Source organism: Nomascus leucogenys, chromosome 1a (assembly GCF_006542625.1).
Source record: "Nomascus leucogenys isolate Asia chromosome 1a, Asia_NLE_v1, whole genome shotgun sequence".
NCBI lineage: Eukaryota > Metazoa > Chordata > Mammalia > Primates > Hylobatidae > Nomascus > Nomascus leucogenys.
The window spans coordinates 68760320-68781113 of NC_044381.1; the positions used below are offsets into that span (position 1 = coordinate 68760320).

The window sequence follows — 20794 nt, forward strand, 5'->3', positions numbered from 1 at the left end:
ACCTTGTTAGGACTCTACTCAATGTCTTGTGTGCTGGGAAGCCTTTCTACTCTGGCCCTATGTGATCTCCAGGATTGTTTTACTTGCTCCTTCCTGATATTCTTTGCATGGCCTCAAGTGGTTTTCTCCTATGCATGTGCCAATCAGTATTCAGCTAAAGACTCAAGATGAATCCTCCAGAGGCCTTAAGAGCTTTCTCTCCCCCAGTGTAATTCTTTCTTCTCTGCTATTCTCTCCTCAACTCAGGGAGATTGCTGAACTCTGTCTGGGTACTCCCTCCCTGTGCAGTGGCAGGCAGTAAGCTGGGGCAACTGTAGAATTTATCTTATCTCCCTTCTCTCAGGGATCACTCCTCTGTGCCGCCTATTGTCTAACAGTTAAAAATTATTTCGTCATATATTCTGCCCAGTTTTTAATTTGAGGCAGGAGAGTTTAGTTGGCCCTTATTACTCCATCATAGCCAAAATTGGAAGTATAGAATGCTGTATAAACTCTACAGGGACATGCATCTTTGTATATTTTGTTGCCTGATTATTGCAAGTATCCAGACTACACCTGGCATGTTAGATGCTCAGTAAATATTCGTTGCATGAAATATCTGTCGAAGAAGATTATGTTTGAGAACTCCTTCAGCAATAACTATGAGTGCTGAATATGTGTCAGGCACTGATTACACAGTGGTAAATAACACAGGTGTGGTTCCTGCCTTCGGGGAGCCCAGAGCCTAAAGGGAAAGGCAAATATTAAATGGCAAATAAACAAACGATGTCCGTAATTATAAATTGTGATAGCAATTTATAATTTCTGTGAAAGAGAAGAATGTGAGAAAGTAGTCTGAGAGAAAATAACCAGGAAAGTCACTGTGGATGAGGCAATCAGTGAAGGTTCTGCAAGGAGGTGGTATTTCTGCTGACTTCTGAAGGAAGATGATAAGCCAACCCATTGAGGAGTTGAAGAGAACAATGTTCTAGGATACTGAATATGTGACACTCTGAGGCAAAAAAGAACTTGGAGCTTTCAAAAAGTAAAGGAGATATTTGAGAGGGAAGAATGCTACAGCATGAAATTGGAGAGAGGGGAAGGCCCAAAACATGCAATACCCACAGGCTGTTTTACAAAGTTTTGGTTTTCTACAAATTACAATGAGAAGTTATTGAAGGCTTTAAATAGGGGAATGATAGGAATCCACTTGTATTTTTAAAATATCTTTCTAGCTACAGTATAGAGAATACTACTTCTGCATAGTTATAACACAGGAAGTCATTTAAAACTGAGATAATTAAACATTTTTGTGCTCTTGACTCATTTGTCTGTCTGCTCAAGCCTATGGTCTCCTTCTTAGAATCATGTTTTTAAATTACAAAAGAAACTAATTATATTGACATGAGGGTCATTAGAATATTTTTATAAAACGTTTTAAATAATATTCTTTAAAATATTTAAAATATCAATTTTTAAAAGTATATGTGATGTAGTTATACATAGGTACTCTTTTGTTAACTGATTATGTAAGATCTAATAGGTCTACAATCATAAGGTGGATGAACATAAATGCAATGTTGAGGTGTCTGCAATGAATATAATGTGATTGAAAGTATCTGGTATCTATCAGTGGCCAAGTCACATGTACTGCTAAGGCTACTGCAGTGTGTTGTCTATATATATATATATATATATTTTTTTTTTTTTTTTTTTTTTGAGACGGAGTCTCGCTCTTTCACCCAGGCTGGAGTGCAGTGGCACAATCTCGGCTCACTGCAGGCTCCTCCCCCCAGGGTTCACGCCGTTCTCCTGCCTCAGCCTCCCGCGTAGCTGGGACTACGGGTGCCCGCCACCTCGCCCGGCTAATTTTTTGTATTTTTAGTAGAGACGTGGTTTCACCGTGTTAGCCAGGATGGTCGCGATCTACTGACCTCGTGATCCGCCCGCCTCGGCCTCCCAAAGTGCTGGGATTACAGGCGTGAGCCACCGTGCCCGGCCTATATTTATAATGAGAGGAAATGCTAAATTTCCATTTGAGGTTAGTGAAAAATAAAGATGTAAATTTTTTGTATTATTTGAAGTTCACATACCACCCCCCGAATTCGATCTGTGGAACCCTGGGGTAATCCAAATCAATTGCCTTTTATTTGCAAAGTTATTTTAGTAATCACAAAGAGAGAAGACTGCAGTATGAACTGGGGTAGCTGCAATAGATATAACAGGAAGGGAGCCAAATTTGAGATATCTTTGGAGGAAGAATCAACAGGACAGAAAAGGGAGAGATTTTCTGGAGTTATTGGGGAAATCTTCATGGAAGAAGTAGGCATAGGAATGTAAAAGAAGCTGTGTGCAGAATGTTAGCAGGGATTATCAGAAAGCAGAAAGATCTGCTAGGCACACTATTGCTGTGACTCATTATAAGGCAAAGGACAAGGAAGACAGCCACAGGTTAGAAAGGAGGAATGTTCATGAAGATTAAGTCAGGGACATTGAGACTCGCAACTCAGTAGCTCAGGAGCTGTGGGACCTGGGGCAAACACTTAATGAAGCCTCCACTTCACATATTTAAGATGAGAATGATAATAGCTTGTGACCCATAATGTTGTTGTAAGGATTAAATAAGATACCATATGTAAAGTGGTTAGCACAGTTCTGACACATAGCAAGGGCTGATAAATATTAGCAATTATTCTAATTACTGCTGGGATTCTGACACTGTTGGAGCATTGCCCACAGGAGATTGCAATCTTGTTGAGGAAACAAGATAAAACACATAATATATTTTAAGAAGGAAACCATTCAGAATCAAATGTTCAAATATAAAGATATGAGCAACTCTAAGTTATTAAATTTTCCTAGTATAGTACTTCCTGTATCATAAAAAGATTGTGAATATTCATGCTACATAGTTGTATGTGAGTGTTGCAAATGAGTAGGGATGAACAGTGCTGCTTCTCTTCGTAACAAATAAGTTTTAGATATCACTGATTTACAGTCTCTGCTGCCTAACAGCTAAGCTCCTGTTTGGTGTAACAATGACTATCGCTCAAACAAGAAGAAAGAACGAAGAAAAAAAGTGATCTCACTTCAGTCTGAAAGTCTGTCCTTTGTTTTCATGTAGGGGAGCTAAGACATAAACAGGCTGTTTCCTTTCATTTTGTCATAGAAGCATTTCCTAAAGAATTTCAATTTTAACCTTTGGAACAAAGCCCACATTTGAGTAGTTTATATGCAGATGGCTGTGGCTTAATGGCAACACATTTGAGTTCAAGTTCTTTTTCTGCTGTGTGCGCTTTGCTGTATGATATTGAACAACTTATATAATCTGCTGAGCCTCAATTTTTCATCTATAAAAAGAGGATAATAATTCTTACCTCAGGATTACTGTGAAGATCAAAAGAGGAAATTTAACTCAATGTCTGGAACAAAATAAGTATACAATAAAAATACTTTTATAAGTACTGTAATGTCTATTAAAAAGTGAGACTGATTTTTACATACATATCATGTATTGGGTTGACTAGTGTCCCCTAAAATGTATGCCCACCTGGAATCTTAGAATGTGACCTTACTTGGAAATAGGGTATTTGTAGATGTAATCAAATTAAGAGGAATCATACTGGATTAGGGTAACTCTAACTGGTGAGATGGGAAATTTGGACACACAGAGAGGAGAATGCCATATAAAGACACAGACACTCAGGAGAGAATTCCATGTGAAAATAGAGACAGAGATTGGAGTGATATGTCTATAAGCCAAGGGATACCAAAGATTGCCAGCAACCACCAGACACTAGGAGAGAAGCATGGAACAGATTCTCGCTCAGAGCCTCCAGAAGGGACCAACCATGCTGATGCCTTGATTTCAAACTGCTAGTCTCTAACAGAATAAATTTCTGTTGTTTTAAGTTACCCAGTTTGTGATGACTTGTTCAAGACAGCCAGAGGAAACAAATACACAAACCAATACCTGTACCTCTTTGTGTCAATTAGGGTTGGCTAGATGTTGTGGTAGTGACAGAAGGTGCCCTACCCTTCATTCTTAGGGGTTTGCAACAGCACAGGCACACGTCTCACTCCTACCACATGTCAATCATAAATCAGCTGCCACTCCACACCATGTCACCTTCATCAGGGATGCTGGCAGATGGAGCAGCCTCTGTCCGGAATGTTGCCTCGATCTGTTCTGTGACAAAGGGAACAGAGTCCAAAAATTCAAGGGTTTATGGGATGAGAAGAGGAAACTGATTTCCCTACCCAACCAGTAAATCATAAAGTTGAAGTAGCCTTAAGTAACAAAGGCCGGGTGCAGTGGCTTACACCTGTAATCCCAGGACTCCGGAAGGTGAGGCGGGAGGATGGCTTGAGGTCAAGCATTCAAGACCAGCCTGGGCAACATAGCAAGAAATTTTTTGAAAAACCAGCTAGGCATGATGGCATGCACCTGTAGTCCCAGCTACTCGGGAGGCTGAGGCAGGAGTGACAAAGGTTTAATCAACTCAGCCCTGGGACAAGAAACAAATCAAGGGTATTGCCACTGCCATTTGTTAAAACCTCTGCATCAATTAAGAGGGTTCCTCATAAACTATTTCAGCTGGACGAAGTGGTATAGAGGAAGGGACATGGCAAACTGTGCATTGGCTCCTAAAGTTTCTGCCCATAAGTGATCCACATAAATTCTGCTCACATCTCTCTGGCCAGAGCAAGCTTATGTCACTGGGCAAGTCTGATGTCATCATGTGGGCATGTATGTGCCACTTGTAGGGAGGGGTAGTGACTATCTTTAGTAATAATATAATTCACCCAAATCTTAAATTAGATTATCCTTTCAGTAGTTGCTTTGATATCCTTTCAGTAATTACTTGAAAGGTTTTCATAGTAGTACAGTGGTGTTGCTTTCATGTGGAAATGTGTTATTTTATGTGATAAATTTGACCCCAAATGGCATTCCCCAGGTTGATCATTTACCTAGTCCCCAGATGTAGCTATAGATGACTTTTAGTTTATTTCCTGAAACTAAATCCACCCTCTCATGTAGTAAAAATTTCCTCTGGTGAAGATGGTCGAAGGAAGGTACTACAGGGAACTCCTAACAAGGAGCTACAAATATGTTGTAAGAAATGATAGCATCACCAGAATCAGTGATAGCCTCCCAGTGAAACATCACTAAAGGGCACAATGCTTGGTTAAAGTCACAGATATAACATTTTAATATACATGATGTATAAAAATATGTTCTATATAGTGTATGTATATACATAGATATACCTCCTGATGCATCTGCTTAAAAAGGGAAATTGACATGGCGTTAGGCATCCCTACCACGATTCCTGAAGCAGAGAGTCACGACTACAAAATGATAATAATGGCTAGCCTGTGTGGAAAGCTTGCTATGTGCCAGACGCTAAATGATTTACATGGATTATTTCATTTAACCCTTGTTACCAGGGCTGGGACTAGGGTGGGGCAATGAGATATCGGAGCACAAAAGTGAAGGAGGGCCGGGCACAGTGGCTCACGTCTGTAATCCCAGCACTTTCGGAAGCCGAGACAGGTGGATCACTTGAGGCCAGGAGTTCAAGACCAGCCTGCCCAATATGGTGAAACCCTGTCTCTACCAAAAGCACAAAAAATTAGCCAGGCACCATGGCACACACCTGTAGTCCCAGCTACTAGGGTGGCTGAGGCAAGATAATTGCTTGAACCCAGGAGGCAGAGGTTGCAGTGAGCCAAGATCAAGCCACTGTACTCCAGCCTGGGCAGCAGAGCGAGACTGCATCTCAAAAAAAAAAAAAAAAAAAAAAATTGAAGGAGACAGCCACTACGGGGCTGTGTAAGTGCACGGTTGACACCTGCATGCCCCTGCCAGCGAGTGCCTCCTTCAGTTCTGCACCCTAAGTGCCTCACTCACCTTAACCTAGTCCCAGACTTGCTGGCAGCAATCCTGTGAGGTCAGTGTCGTCAACTTTCTTCTTTGCAGATGAGGAAGCAGAGGCTTTTAGAGGCTGAGTATCTTGCTTCATGGAGCAAGGATTTGATGCCAGGACATTGGGCTCTAAAGCCTTGGGCCTTGACTGACTGTACCAGACTCCAGTATTGGTTGGTTTTGTCTCCCTTTCCAGGTGTCCAAGGCAGCCGCAGATTTGATGGCCTACTGTGAAGCGCATGCCAAGGAAGATCCCCTCCTGACCCCTGTTCCGGCTTCAGAAAACCCGTTTAGGGAGAAGAAGTTTTTCTGTGCCATCCTTTAAGTCTTCGAGAGGGGCCTGAAGAGCCTCCAGGCTCCTGGGACATTGATGTAGAGTTTTTAGCAAAGTGGGCACCTTTCTAGTCCACGGCATTTGAAGAGAGTGAGGAGAACCATCCTGGAAACTCCAGGCTATGCATGTTTAAAGATCTGGTCCCCTTTATGAGAATGCAAGCCGATCCACATCCTGAGTTAAGACATCTGATTCTGCCAAACTGCCTGGAGGAGGGGAATATATAAAAATAAAATTGGTGTCACTTCTTTTCTGCTATCCCCTAGTCCCCCCCCGCTCCAAAATCCTGTTTCTGCTTCATATTTTAAAAAATAACAAAACAGACAGCTGTACTGAGGTAAGATATGTGTGACCTTCTTGGAATGAATATTGTCTTTAGAATACCCTTTGATAAGCTGAACTGTCCCGTGTAGCCGCAATTCGGTTTAATGGCATTGATGTATAGTCACTGTGCCTTTCTTTTTCTTTTTTCCTTCTCCTCTACCCCTCCTTCCACCCCTCCCCATTAGAGTAGTGTGGAGATAAGGCTGGACTGGTCTATCAGATTGAACTCCAAGAATGATCACACAAAATGTTTAGGGAGATATTCCCCGTGGTGTATCCTCATGGTAACAACGACAAAAAATGCCAGTTGTCTGTGTTCTCTTTTCACTATTCCTAACGTGTACATGATAGCTTTGATTCTGCAAGTAAAAGTAAATCCTGTGTTGTGACTGGTGCTTTCATATATTTGTGACAATTTTTGAGTAATATTGCATGAAAATGTCCCTATGTTACATCCATTCAGAAGTTTTGTTGTTTTACTCTAAAGCTGGGAAAGGAAATGAGAGGGAAAAGACCCTGGGGAGGAAAGAAAATCTCAGTATTTTGAAAATTGAGATTACTTCAGAGCCTTAGCCACACCTAAAATACCTCCTAGTTAATAGTGGTATAAATGCCTCTTCAATACATTTTCCAGAATCCAAAGCATTTTGGTTTATCCAGGACCCAGGGCAGCACAGCTGTCACCAAGCAGGAGAGTTAAGGATTCACCATGAGCTGGGAAGTGCTTTTGCCATGAGTATGAGCAAGTTCCCTCTTTCCCTGAATCATGGACATTCTAGATTAAAAGAACACTTTTTGTGCTCTTAACAAGAAAACCATGGCCCTCCTTTGTTCAAGTATCAGAAGAAATAAACCCACAGCTCCAGAGAAGGTGACCATTCTCAGAACTCCAGCTATTAACTCTCCAGGGAGAAGGACCTCAAATCGCCACTCTTTGGGCGGCAGGTGCAGTCCCCACAGCCGGCTCTACCAGGAAGAGTTCTGACTCTTTTGTCCACTGAGGTGGTCTTGGTTTTTCACTTAACAAATTTTTTAATGGAATCTTTGTTTTTGTTCTCCATCTTGTTTGTTAGAGTCTCTCGGCCTTTATTTACAAATTCCTTGCAACTAGAGCGCTCCTTCCCCAAGATATGGTAGTGAGAGTAATTTTTCACTGTAGCCGTAGTCTCCATCAGTAACAGCAGGCCCTGAAGCCTTGATCACCTTTATCTGTGTCATTTTCAGTCAAAGAGGGCCTCTCTTACATCTTGTTTGTTTTCAAATCCCCAAATACCATCTCTATCTCCCAATTAATTTTATTCTCCTCTCTTTCCTCTCTATTTGCTTTCTCCTGTTTTTTAAAAAAAAAAGCATGAAAAAGGAAGAGAAAAAGTTTGATATGCCAAGGACAGATTTTGAAACAAACTTGGTAAATGTTTTCCTTAGCTCCTTCATGGGCATGCTGGTAAAAGAATACATCCAATTAAAGCTCATGCTGGGGTGGGGGAGAAGAGGATACTGAAACATTTGTGAAATGTATGAATGCACTTCTGTAACCAGATGCTTCTGTTCTTCTGTTCAAATTGTGGGTTTTTGTTAGTCAGGACGCCCATGAAGATTTAGGGGTGAAGAAAACAGCAGAGTATTTATTAAACTTCAGCATTGTACAATTAGCTTAGTAACACTGTGGAATAAGCTAAAACATATCACAGTTTTTAAATGGGCCAAAACACAAATTGAGTATGTGGTCACATGAAAACAAGCATGAATGAATAAAGCACTCTTTGGTGGTGACTGAGGCATCATTAGAAGGCCCAGACGATTTCCACTATTCACAGCATTTCCTTTTCTCAGAAGGACTCTTTATATTTCCATGTAAATCTAGATCTTTGGAGCAATTAAGATGGAATTACAGTTTCTAGGGAGCATTTTAAGGAAAATGTTTTGGCTTTTTCATAATTTTATGTCTTACAGTATGGAATTATAATACGAAAATCTTTATATGAGTTTTGGCTTATTGGTATTTGTACTTATTCAGGGGAAAAAGCCTTTCGATTACTTATGCCTCTAAAGAACTTAATTTCTTGAGAAATTCAACAGTCATTTTCACCAGCATAATTTTATCTTAAGGAATAATAGGAAAAGTCAGTTTAATTATTTAAGGCCCTAGTTTCTACATATAATATATTCGATAGTAATGAAAATCTGCCATGAAATTAACTAATAAGTAGTAACAATAAACTTCATATTTAGAATGCAAAGTCTAAAGTCTATAAAGAACAATTTTACATGATCCTCAACATCAACTCCAGTTTAAAAAGTGTTATTTTTAAAACATTTGAAACCAAGTACTGTTTAATTTCAATCAGAAGATGCAAATAAATACTTCGATCTATGTCTGATTTTGCTAATAATATTTGAAGGAGATTGCCTACCAAGGACAAATTAAACAATAAATTTAAAAATCAAACGATTTCTCCATACACTCATAGTCACATATGGAATTGAGAAAATAAAGCATGCTGTCTTTAGGAATTTTTATACTTCTTTGTCTTTCTTCCTAAATATTTGCTTCTAGCTGCACTTGGCAATGATGAATTGTTACGTATGCATTAATGTTTTGCAGCCCAAAAGTTGTTCACATTTTTCCTATATAAGATCTGTGGAGCGTGTGTTTCAAAGAGAACTACAGAAATGTTAAAGCAGGAAAACCTGAATGTGATGTGCACACTTTCATCCCACATGAACAATGTATGTGTTTTAATAAATGGAATTTTCAGATTCATTTCATATGCAGTCAATTTCATTGTGAAGGCCACTGATTCTGTGGTCATTTTGAGAAGGATCTGATGGTATGAATGGATGAGGAAATAGGAATCCATTGATTTTCTTTAGGATTTTGTTAACAGAGATGTCCTAAAGAAGAAAAAACTCACTTGACACTCTAAAAGCATTTCTTACTAGGTCTGTACATCTTGGGTACAGCCTCTGGGGACAGAGAAAGGTGGGGGCTGTGAGGAGAGCCCAGGGCTCTGATAGGGTGGACTATGCAGACAGAGGAGCTGTATTTACAGTTTCACTTGCTGCAGGTATGCCACAGTGGGCTTTTTCCCTTATGAAAAACAAAAACAACAACAGAAGTGCTGTTCTCTGTAGCTATCTGTGATTTAAAAGGAGTACAGGAGAATCTAAGTCCTTAGAACTCTAGACGCAGCTGCTCCTCGGAGATCTTCTTAGTCAAGAAAGACTTCTGAATGTCCCTCAGATTATGCCAGTAACAGACCCTGTTAGTAAAGAAGGAAACACTGGATCTCCTGGGACTTGTGCCAGCGACAGCAGCATCTTTAAACCACGGATGAAGGGGGCCACTTGGAGTTTGCACACTAGTGCTCCACTGACATCAGTGTTTCTCAGACTGTGGTCCATGGACCACTTGCTTCAGGAGTATTAATACCTGGAATGCCTCTTTACAAAGCAGATCCTGAGCTACCCACGAACTCAGAATCCCTGGCAGTGACTCAAGAACATGCATTCTGTTACATGCTATAGTCTGAGGACCACTACAGTATTTATGACAGCTAGCTTTTCATACTGCCAAAGGAAAGGCATGAACAACTCATAAATATTCTTGCTCTTCTTCCCACAGCCCCCAGAAGTGGCTGCCTAGGCATGAACATGTAACTGAAGGGTGAGAATCTAGTCAGCAACTACACATGCCACACTGAGGAAGACGCTGCTGGGCTGTGACTCTGCTCCTGTTTTGTTGTGCCCCTGTGGGAGGACTGCCTCCAGTTCTCATTCTTTAATAAGCTGGTCACATTGTAGACGGCACTTAGAATGACAGAGGGAATTGGAGCTGGGTCAGCTCCAATCCAGAAATTGCAAATAATTTGCCAAGGGAAATCCCTTTCCCTTCGGTTCTGCCCCAAATCTACATTTTCTTCTATTTAGAACCAGGAGACTCAGGCAGAATTTATTTTAATGAAGAAGGCCATGGGCTCCTGGGCCTTTCCTCAGCAAGAACTACTGCTGTTTCTCCCTGGAAGTCATAAGAAAAGCTGGGAGCGGGGTATTACATCTCCACAATGAAGCAACAGAAATACGGGGACTGGGGAGCTCAGCCTACACTGTGCTCAAGTATTAGCATGCACTAGAGAATCAGAACTAGGCTCCAGGGCTCCCACGCGACCTTGGGCAAGTCCTTTGACCTCTCCTGCTATAAAGTGGGTACAAGAATGCCCGATTCACTTATCTCACAAAATGGTTAAAAACAAATGAAAGAGGATGGGCACAGTGCTCACGCCTATAATCCCAGCGCTTTGGAAGGCTGAGGCAGGTGGATCACTTGAGGTCAGAAGTTCAGCCTGGCCAACATGGTGAAACCCTGTCTCTACTAAAAATACAAAAATTAGCCAAGTGTGGTGGTGGGCACCTGTAATCCCAGCTACTTGGGAGGCTGAGGCATGAGAATTGCTTGAATCGGGGAAGCAGAGGTTGTAGTGAGCCAAGATCACGCCACTGCACTCCAGCCTGGGTGACAGAGCGTGATTCCATCTCAAAAAAAGAAAAGAAAAATGAAAGAGGTAAAGGGGAATCATGAAGGCAGAGGTGGTAAAGAACCATTAGACTCTACTTGACAGCAACCTTCGAAGAAAGGAAACCGCTAGATAGCTCCTGCTCACCTCTTAACTCACCTCCTTTCTCTCTAGCCCCCAAATGCCCTGGTTGAGACCCTCAGTGTCTCATGTCTGAATTCCCACCACACCAGCTGGTATGGCCATTCTGATGCTCATCTCCTCCCACTTTCACCCAATTGACCCTGAGTATTCATTAGTCAGGACTTCTTTGATTGCAAGTGGCAGAAACCTAATGCCCCAAAATAGGTCCCACTTCAAGCCCAGCTGGATCCAGATGCTTAGAGGATGTCATGGGATGTCCCTGTCATCCCTTGGCTAGGCTCTTCTCTGTGCTGGTTTAATTCTCAGACTCTTGCCCCGCAGCATCAAGATGGTGTCAGCAGGCCCAGGTTTATATCTCAACAGTTTAGTGATCAAGGAAGAAAGATAACAACAGCTCTAGCAGAAGCCTCTGGCTATATCCCTGGAACCCTTCCTAAGACACTATTGGCTAGATCTGGTTCCTGTGCTCACCCACCCCTGGACCTAGGGATACAGGTAGAGTCACTGGGCCATGTGGGCAGTACAGTGATTCTAAGGAAATTGAAGTCCTTTTGCTACAGGAGGCAGGATTGAAAGTTAAAGGCAAAAAACAACTGATGCCAACCACATCTTAACAGATTTATTGATGTTACCTCATCTTTCACCATGTTCAGAAACCCAGGGTTCTCTGGTTCATGGTGCGCTTGTCAACCACATCACGTCCAATCTCAACTACCTGGCTCTCAAGGCCCCACTTGGCTAATCCCATTTTGCCTTCCAAACCCTCTTTTACAGCTCATCCTGTCTCCTTCACTGTGCTGTGAGTTCATCCCACTTCCCTGTCTTTGCTGCTTTTTACATTTTTTTTAGACAGAGTCTTGCTCTGTTGCCCAGGTTGGAGAGCAGTGGTGTGATCTCAGCTCACTGCAACCCCCACTTCTCGGATTCAAGTGATTCTCCTGCATCAGCCTCCCAAGTAGCTGGGATTACAGGCACCCACCACCATGCCTGGCTAGTCCCCCCCTTTGCTTCTGATGTTACCTCCTCTGGAATGTCATTACACAACTCCTTAAATAACTAAACTTGCTTTGCTGTCAAGGACCAGCTTGAATTCCATGAGGTCTGTGAATGACTTCAGGAAATATGAACCTTTTTCCTCTCTCCACTCCTGTTGCCCTTGCTGTCAGTATTGTTGAGTATTTGACTGTGTTTGAGGCATTGTGCTACGGTAGATGGCATGGCACCTGCCTTCATGGAGCTTGTGGTTTAATGGAGAAAGTAGACAAGTGAATAGTCAGTTACCAAGGTGGTCGATTCTAGGACACAGAAGCTAAAGGGAGGGCAGAAGTGATGACCAGCCAGAGGAGGTAATGCTGGAGTTAATCATACTTAAATGAGAATCTTTTTTTTTTTTTTTTTTGAGGCAGAGTTTCACTCTTATTGCCCAGGCTGGAGTGCAGTGGCACAATCTCAGTTCACTGCAACCTCTGCCTCCCGGGTTCAAGGGATTCTCCTGCCTCAGCCTCCTGAGTAGCTGGGATTACAGGTGCCCACCATCACGCCCGGCTAATTTTTGTATTTTTAGTAGAGATGGGGTTTTGCCATGTTGGCCAGGCTGGTCTCGAACTCCTGACCTCAGGTGATCCTCCCGCCTCTGCCTCCCAAAGTGCTGGGATTACAGTCATGAGCCACTGCGTCTGTCTAAGAGTCTTGTCTGTAGGGTAGTGTAACCTTTAGGAAGCAGACAACACTGGGTGGGTGGGCTTCTCTTTAATCTTTCCCTCATTGTAGGGCAGCTGAGAATGAAGCTCTCCCCTGCAAAGGGGTGGGCAATTGGCTCTGCACACAAAACAATGGGCCAAAGCTGAGTGGAGGTCGTCACCTCTTCCCCTCCAACCTCTACTGGCTCCATGTCTTCACAACATCATGGAAACATTGTCTTCAGCCAGCAGCCCTTTGGCCTGGGTGATACCACCATGCACCAACCTGGAAGTCAGATCTCGTAGGCTTCAGGCCCAGGGGCTGGAGGAAATACATTGCTGGCGGCATCACCTTAATTTTATCCTCTGGGGAAGGGGCCCTTCCACTATCTACTGGGAACACTATCTCTAATCGCCCTTCCCTGTGTGTGCATTTGGCTATTTACATTTAGATATAAATTAACTACAACTTTCAATAAAATTAAAAATTCAGTTCCTCAGCTGAACTAGCCATGTTTTAAGTGCCCAAAGCCACAGCAGCTAGTGGCTATTGTCTTTGGACAGCACAGATATAGAACAGTTCCATCACCATGGAAGGTTCTATTAGACAGCGCTGCTCTAGCATAATAGCAACCTTTTTTCCGTCACAAACAACTGACAGAATATGCCTTCTCCTTGAGCCCAAATTTTGACAAAACATCAAAAAGAGGGTGAGAAAGTAAAAGTAGTGTAATGACCCCTAATAATCACAACAATTGGCCATTGGTCATGGTAAATCATCATACAGGCTGTGGCATAGAAGAGATAGACTGCAGATTATATGTCATTCTTGGAACCCTCTAAGTCATATATTCACTCACCTCTCTCACTCATGAACATACAATGATAGTAATCATAATGATCACAACAGCAGCCGCAACAATAAAGTGAGCGCTTACTTAGTACTTACCTTTGAGCAAGGCACAATGCTAGACATTTTATAGACAGCACTTCATCTAATTTTCACAATAACTCTAGGACGTGAGCATTATTTATCTCCTGTAGCAGATAGCTTTGTGCCTCATGACACATCCATGATCCACTGCTGATTTCAGCCACAGCTGCAGTGGAGAGTTCTCTGCAAGCTCATTCTTCCCAGTGAAAATTGGTGCCCCTGGGGCAATCCTCAGCCAGTGAGGGATGAGTCTGGAGAAATGTCTCAGGATCCCGCCCTTTCAGAGGGACATCTCTGGATGTATTTTATATGATTTCTCTGAGCATCCCTAAGAGGATGCTCAGTCCTCAATGAGCCACAACAGTAACCAGCCCAATAATATGCCATATTGTTTTTCTCACTTAAATCTGCCTAATTTTCTCTCTTCCTGCCTTGCTTCTTCCTGGGATCACCCTCAACACTACCTTTAATAAACTACCGGCATCCAGGTCCTTGACTCAGGCTCTGTTTTGTGGGGATCTCAAAGTAACTCACCCCTACTTTATAGATGAGGAATTTAGGGTTTAGAACGGTTGACATTTCTCTAAATTCCCATTGCCATGAAGTGGCAGATCAAGGATATAAACCTAGGTTTGTCTCGATTCCAAAGATTTAACTCTTAACTATTATCTTAGAGTGTAAATTGGAATGTAAGTACATAAGAGGGAGGTGATAATAAAAGCTCTGAGTCTGTTCTTATTTATAGAATAAGTAGATTATTTATAAACTTCAAACCTATGAGTTACTTCTCTAAAAGGAAGAAATCAGTGAGCTCATGTCAATATTTGCCTTTTCTTCACAGTGGTCGTTTGGTACCTAGAAAGTATCAGCAGTAGCTTCCAGGTTCATCTTGCACTGAAAATATTTCCTGGTATCAAGGAGCCTGTGCAAGGAAGAACAAGAAGAGTGATTCTAACAGGGAAGGCACAGAGTGTTTTTTTTTTTCATTAGGACTTTCAGGAAAGAAAACTCTCTTCCTTTACTGACTACTCTTCCAATACCTGCTTCTCTGTCATCTCAGAGCCCAGTGACCCTCCAAGGGTCAGAAGCAGGGTCATCTGAGTAAGAGTAGAAGCTTCCACAGGCTTCACTCTCCAAGCCATGATTTGAGAAAAGGATCAAGAAAGAATTTTAGGACAAAGGCGCTTGCAAATGCAGTTTCAAGGACTCACTCAGAGCTTCTTTGGGAAAAAAGAATGGAGCTTATCTCCTTCCCCACCGTCAATCCATTTCCTGTCCCTGCTCCAGGGATATGTGATGTCCCACTAAAGCTTGTAACACAGAATCCCAGCACAGATCAACAGATGCTGCTACACATGCACACACTTGCGTACGTGCACGCACAAGGAAAGGCTGTTCCAGAATGCTTGGGAAAGCCAACTGTCACTGTAAGAAGGGACCAGCATGATGTACTGGCACGCCCATCATCAAAAAATCACTCTCCCACCTCTAGGTCATCTTGTTTTACTTTATAACAGCAGTTCTCGAAGGGAGTTCCAGTAACTCTTGAGGGGCCTTGAGCCCCTTTCAGAGAATCTACAAGGTCAAAACTGTTTTCATAATATTATTATGATGTTATTTGCCTTTTTTACTTGCCTTCTTTCATGAACATAATTGGATATTTTAGAGGCTACATATTGACATCACAACAAATTGAATGCAAATGCACATACAAAAATCTGTCTTCTCTTAAGCCAGACAATAAAGAAATTTGCAGAAATGTAAAACAATGCCACTGTTCCCACTGTATATTTTCTTGTTTTGAAAAATATAGTTACTTGTCATAAGAATATGTTATTTATGTTACCATGCAATGGGCTTGTTATTGTTATTTTCAATGAATTAATACATTTTTTTCTGAGATGGAGTCTTACTCTGTTGCCCAGGCTGGAGTGCAGTGGCACGATCTCAGCTCAATGCAACCTCTGCCTCCCGGGTTCAAGCAATTCTGCCTCAGCCTCCTGAGTAACTGGGATTACAGGCATGGGCCACCATGCCCAGCTTATTTTGTATTTTTTTAGTAGAGATAGGGTTTCGCCATGTTGGCCAGGCTGGTCTCGAACTCCTGGCCTTGTGATCCACCCACCCCGGCCCCCCAAAGTGCTGGGATTATAGGCATGAGCCACTACACCCAGCCTCATAAATACATATTTTTTAATTTTCTCAGTTTTAATTTCTAATATGGAAAATAACAAGAGCTACAACCCACATAAGCCAAAGCCCTGATAATTTCAGGAGGTCCTCAATAATTTTCAAAAGTGTAGACGTCCCTAGACCATGAAGTTTGAGAATTGCTGTCTTATAGAATGCCTTATAGTTCCACTCCCTATTTTGCAGATGGGAAAGTTGAAGTGCCATTCAAAATTATAAGGAAATGTAGTGGCAGAGTCATGAGTAGAACATAAATGGAAAGAGGAGATGATTCAAAACGGCAACATGGAAGTGTTTTAGGTCATTCCCCAGGACCATGTTCGAGTGTTTTCTAGGAAAACGTTCCTGAATTCAATTTCATAATTAAACAGCATATTGAAAGACAATTTTCCACAAAAACAAAAGTGAAATCATGACTCTCACATAGGTATTAAATGAACACATTTCAAAGATTTTATCTAACTCATTATTAACAAGGAAACAAGGCAGATGTTACCACTGGCCAAAGCAAAAATAAATAAAAGAGATTTAAAGATCAGGAATACTGAAATGAATTTGCAAATGGGTGCAAAATTGGCCTCTTTCACAAAGTAGGAGACAAGTCAGTTAGGCCTCCACTAGACATGATTCAGTTGCGTGTCTAAAACAAGGATTCTTCTGCATTGCTATCGGTTATCTACAATTTACAGTTATGAAATAGCTCAAAGGCAAGGAAAGGCGATGAGCTCCCACAGAATCAGAGTTAGATAATTACGAGCCAACTGCTGAGGTTCATGCCTGTAGTCCCAGCTACTCAGGAGGCTGAGGCAGGAAGATCGGGCTGAGGCGGGAGGATCGTTTGAGCCCAGTCCAGCCTGGGAAACATAGCAAGACTCTGTTTCTAAAAACAAAAGAGAGAAAGAAAAAAAGAATTAGATAACTTGGAAGAGTAATACTGTAAACAATGCATTGTTTTCTATTGAAGTACAGGTTTTTCCTTACAATTGAGACCACTTCAGGTGCCAGGCAGCTGAGTTAAGCTAAGTAATTCAGAAAAAAGAAGAACTTTGTATCCTGTTCTCCAAGATCTTACAATCCATTCCTATTACATCCCATCACTAACACTGAAAAGCACCTCTTTTCTCACAGAAAGACATGGCATTTCTGAGAGTTGATCTCTATCTGTTGGGTAATAAAAGCTAACACCAATTTAGTGCCGACTGTGTTTTGGCTCTTAACACCCTCCCAAAAGCCCTATCAGATAATAATATCCCCTCACATTACAGAAGAGGAAACAGAAGCTAGAGAGTTAAGTCACATGTCCAAAATCTCAACCGGTAAGGTTCTTTTGAGGGCCCAAACCTCAGTATATCCAGCTCCACCTTCACGCTCTCCCTTAATCTGGTGCCAAGTCAGCAAAGGGACTCCTCCTTGGCAAGAGATGCATGATGCAGTTAGTATTCACACAAGAAAAAGCAGTCATTTTGACCCTTGAGAATCATGTGTTTTTATTAAACTCCTTAACTCAGTCAGAATTTTTAACAGCACTTTGCTTAGCAATAGACGTGGTAGGACCTGAAAGAGATGTTTTGGTTCCTTCATCTTTCTTGGTGGATAACTATTTCTAGACGGTCTAGGAAGAAGAATTTATAAAGGTATTCTCTCAGAGAGACATGGGCATTACAGATGGAGTTGAGAAGTTGGCAGAGGGTTGGCTCAGAGCAGGAACTGGCAAACCACAGCCTATGGGCCAAATTTGGCTGGTTTTTAGATGGCCTATGAGCTAATAATGGTTTTACTGCTTTAATCATGGAAAATTGTTTAAAAATATTTTGAGACATGAAAATTATATGAAATTCAAATTTCAGTGTCTATAAATTTTCATTAGAATACAGTCACACCCATTAGTTTCATGTTTTCTGTGCCTGCTTTTAAGCTACAAGGTTCATGCCCCAAGATAGCTTTCTAAAACAGATTTGGAAACTAGGGTGATGTTACAATTGGTCAAAGCAAAAATTTAAAAAGAGACATTTAAAGATCAGGAATACTGAAATGAGTTTCCAAATGGATGCAAAAATAGCTTCTTTACTGAAGGGCAGACAAGTCAGTTGAGCTTCCACTAGACAGGATTCAGTTGCATGTCTAAAACAAGAATTCTGTTGCATTGCTGTCAGTTATCTACAATTTACAGTTACAAAATAGCTCAAAGGCAAGGAAAGGCACTGAGCTCCCACAGAATCAGAATGAGATAACTCCGAGCCAAGTGCAATGGCACATGTCTGTAGTTCCAGCTACTCAGCCAAATAGTTCTTCTATTTGCAAGATTGTCATAGATACTGTATAGCCTACAAAAGTGAAAATATCTATTATCTGGCCTTCTACAGAAAAAGTTTGCCAATTCTGGCTCAGAGTGATCTTCTGTTTCAGAATAATTTCTCAGAAACCGCAGAGTGAGTAGTTCAGAAGGACTTCAAGATGGCATGTCCTAAAGGCCACAGGGCTCAGAATTACTGGGGGAAATTCTGTTATTTCAGGAGACTTGGTAAAAAGGCCAAACCCCACTAGAGGCTTGAAATCCTAGCCTGAATACCACTTTGGGAAGGTTCTCCGCTGGGCTTCCCGCAGTTGGCACCGCTATCACTCCATGGCTGTTCTGGTTCATGTCCTGTGGAAGTCCACTTGCATTTACCATTCATTACAATAATTACAGCTAAGTGGTGCCCCCTGTGTGGAATTTGCCATCCCTGACAGGAACAAGCTTGCACATCGTTCTTCTTTCTCAAGAGCGCCCTCTGCTGGTCAGTTCTCAGAAGGCGCCACATCATCGCGTCTTTCGTCCGCAGATGCTCTTTGCAGCCAGAAGCCGAAGGTTATTTTGATCTAGAGACGAAAGCATTTTGGCTATTGGCTCCATGGCTGTTCGAATTTTCGAGTACATAGGCATTACTACGTCAAGATGTAGAACTTCTTCACTGTAGAAGACGCTGAGAGAACAAAACTCCCTTTGAATGCAAACCTCTGAATGCAAAGTAACAATCCCCTAGGTAAGCAGGAAAGGCCTAGGTAAGCAATGCCCTGTTGCATGCTGGCTCCCCAAATTACTTGATAATAAGGCAAAGCTGAGTGCATAGTTTCCACCATAAGGAAGTCTCAATAGGAGGAGAAGAAGGTCTTATTTATGAAGACTCTGACGTCTGGTTTAAAGGAGATCTTTTAATGTAGGAGAGGGAGGCTTGATTAGAATTGGGTAAGGATTGTGACATAATAGTTTAGGATTGGTGGACACAGCAAGAGAATGTGAATCTATGAATGTAAACTGTCTGTTGATGACTTGAGACTTTCCAGAAAGTTCTCCCTTGAAGCATAAAGATTTGCAACTTGGCTCTTCCAGGGCAAGAGTCTCTGAACTAGTAAAGTTATGGTCCTCAATGTGATGAAATAGTAAATAGCTGGTTAGGTTTCTCAGCCTCATACGATGGTGAATGTCATCTAGGAGGCCAATTGTGAATAGGATGTGAGCATAGCCATTGCCCTGGTGACTTAGTACAAAATGTTGGGCCCGCTCTGGGCTTCCAGCTTTGTTAGGGGTGACTGGAAGTGTGTTTATACCTCCTTCAGTGTGTTTGGACATGGCAGCTCTGCAGCTATAAGGTAGCCCACTAGGAAAAGGGATGATCTTTCTAAGCTGCTACGATACTGGTTTGACATGAGCATCCATGTTAGGCTGGAAGGTGCAAAGGTGAATGAGATACAGACCCTTGGGATCCTGCCCCTACTGGGAAGGAGCTCCGCAGAGGCCCACATTAAAAAGCTACTGAAGGTGCACAGTGGACAGTGCCCAGGCTTGGTTGGATGTGGGGAAAATTCAGGGAAACCTGCACATGTTTGATGTCAAAACTGAGATTCAAAGGGTGATGGGAACTCACTAGTCTGGGAAAGGATCAAGGGAAATGCAAGAGAACAAGGGGGTTTATTGTGGAGGATGAAATATTGAGTTTTGGCCATGTTGGTATGAGGTAGAGAATGGGGCTAGCCCAAGAAATGCTAAATTGGAGCTTCTCTGAGAGGTGGGGATTGAACAAGTGGGTTTACACTTATGTTTAGGCAAGGAGAAAGAGGAAGGCATGGAAAATCCCTGGAAAAGCTAAAATCATCAAAGGAAAGAGCATAAATGAAGAGTAGAGATACACACCCCCTAGGGAAAACTGTGATGCTTGTGCTGCAGCATCAGTGGTTGATGAAAGCTGGCCAGCTTCAATATTCCTATGCTTCTCTCTCCAGGGCCAGAGATTGTCAGAGGAGCCAAAAAACTATCTTGGGACATGAGCCTGTCCCAACATCTTGGGGCCACCTGCCCAGTGGAGAGGGCCATGGACAACACAGAGGAATGTGCTTGGGAAAGGAAGGAAAAGAACTCCCCCACCTCACAGGGTAGGACTGAGGAGGACAGAGAAGGTAATTAGTTTTTGTGGAACAGAGGATTTGGCCTATTTCTTACTCTGAATTTAGTCAACTCAATGCCCGAAAGGTTGGGAAACAGGAGTGGGAAAGAAATTGTTCCAAATGAAGGCTGCCTCTCGGGGGATCCTGCTGTGCAGGCTGCAGGAGAAGCAGGGGTGTGCCTGGGCTGTTTCTAAGGTCTCAGGGGTTAAGCAGAAACAAATGAATGGTCCTGAAGGGAGGAAGGGCAGAGCAGTGGCCCAGGAATGGGCCCAAGGAATGGGCTTCAAGTGTAGAAGTCAGCACAAGGAAACCCACAATGTTCTTTGCGACAGCTGTTCTCAATCT

The 20794-nt window shown here is 42.2% G+C and overlaps 1 protein-coding gene across 1 annotated transcript in view; it reads left to right on the plus strand.

The window, feature by feature from the left end:
• GNG2 (G protein subunit gamma 2) overlaps positions 1–9335 on the plus strand; it is a 110965-nt gene extending 101630 nt beyond the window's left edge. Inside the window, exon 4 of the mRNA XM_003267685.3 lies at positions 6105–9335. Coding sequence (XP_003267733.1) covers positions 6105–6233 — 129 coding nt within the window. The 3' untranslated portion in view covers positions 6234–9335. The remainder of the gene's footprint in view (positions 1–6104) is intronic.
• The last annotated feature ends 11459 nt before the right edge of the window (positions 9336–20794 follow it).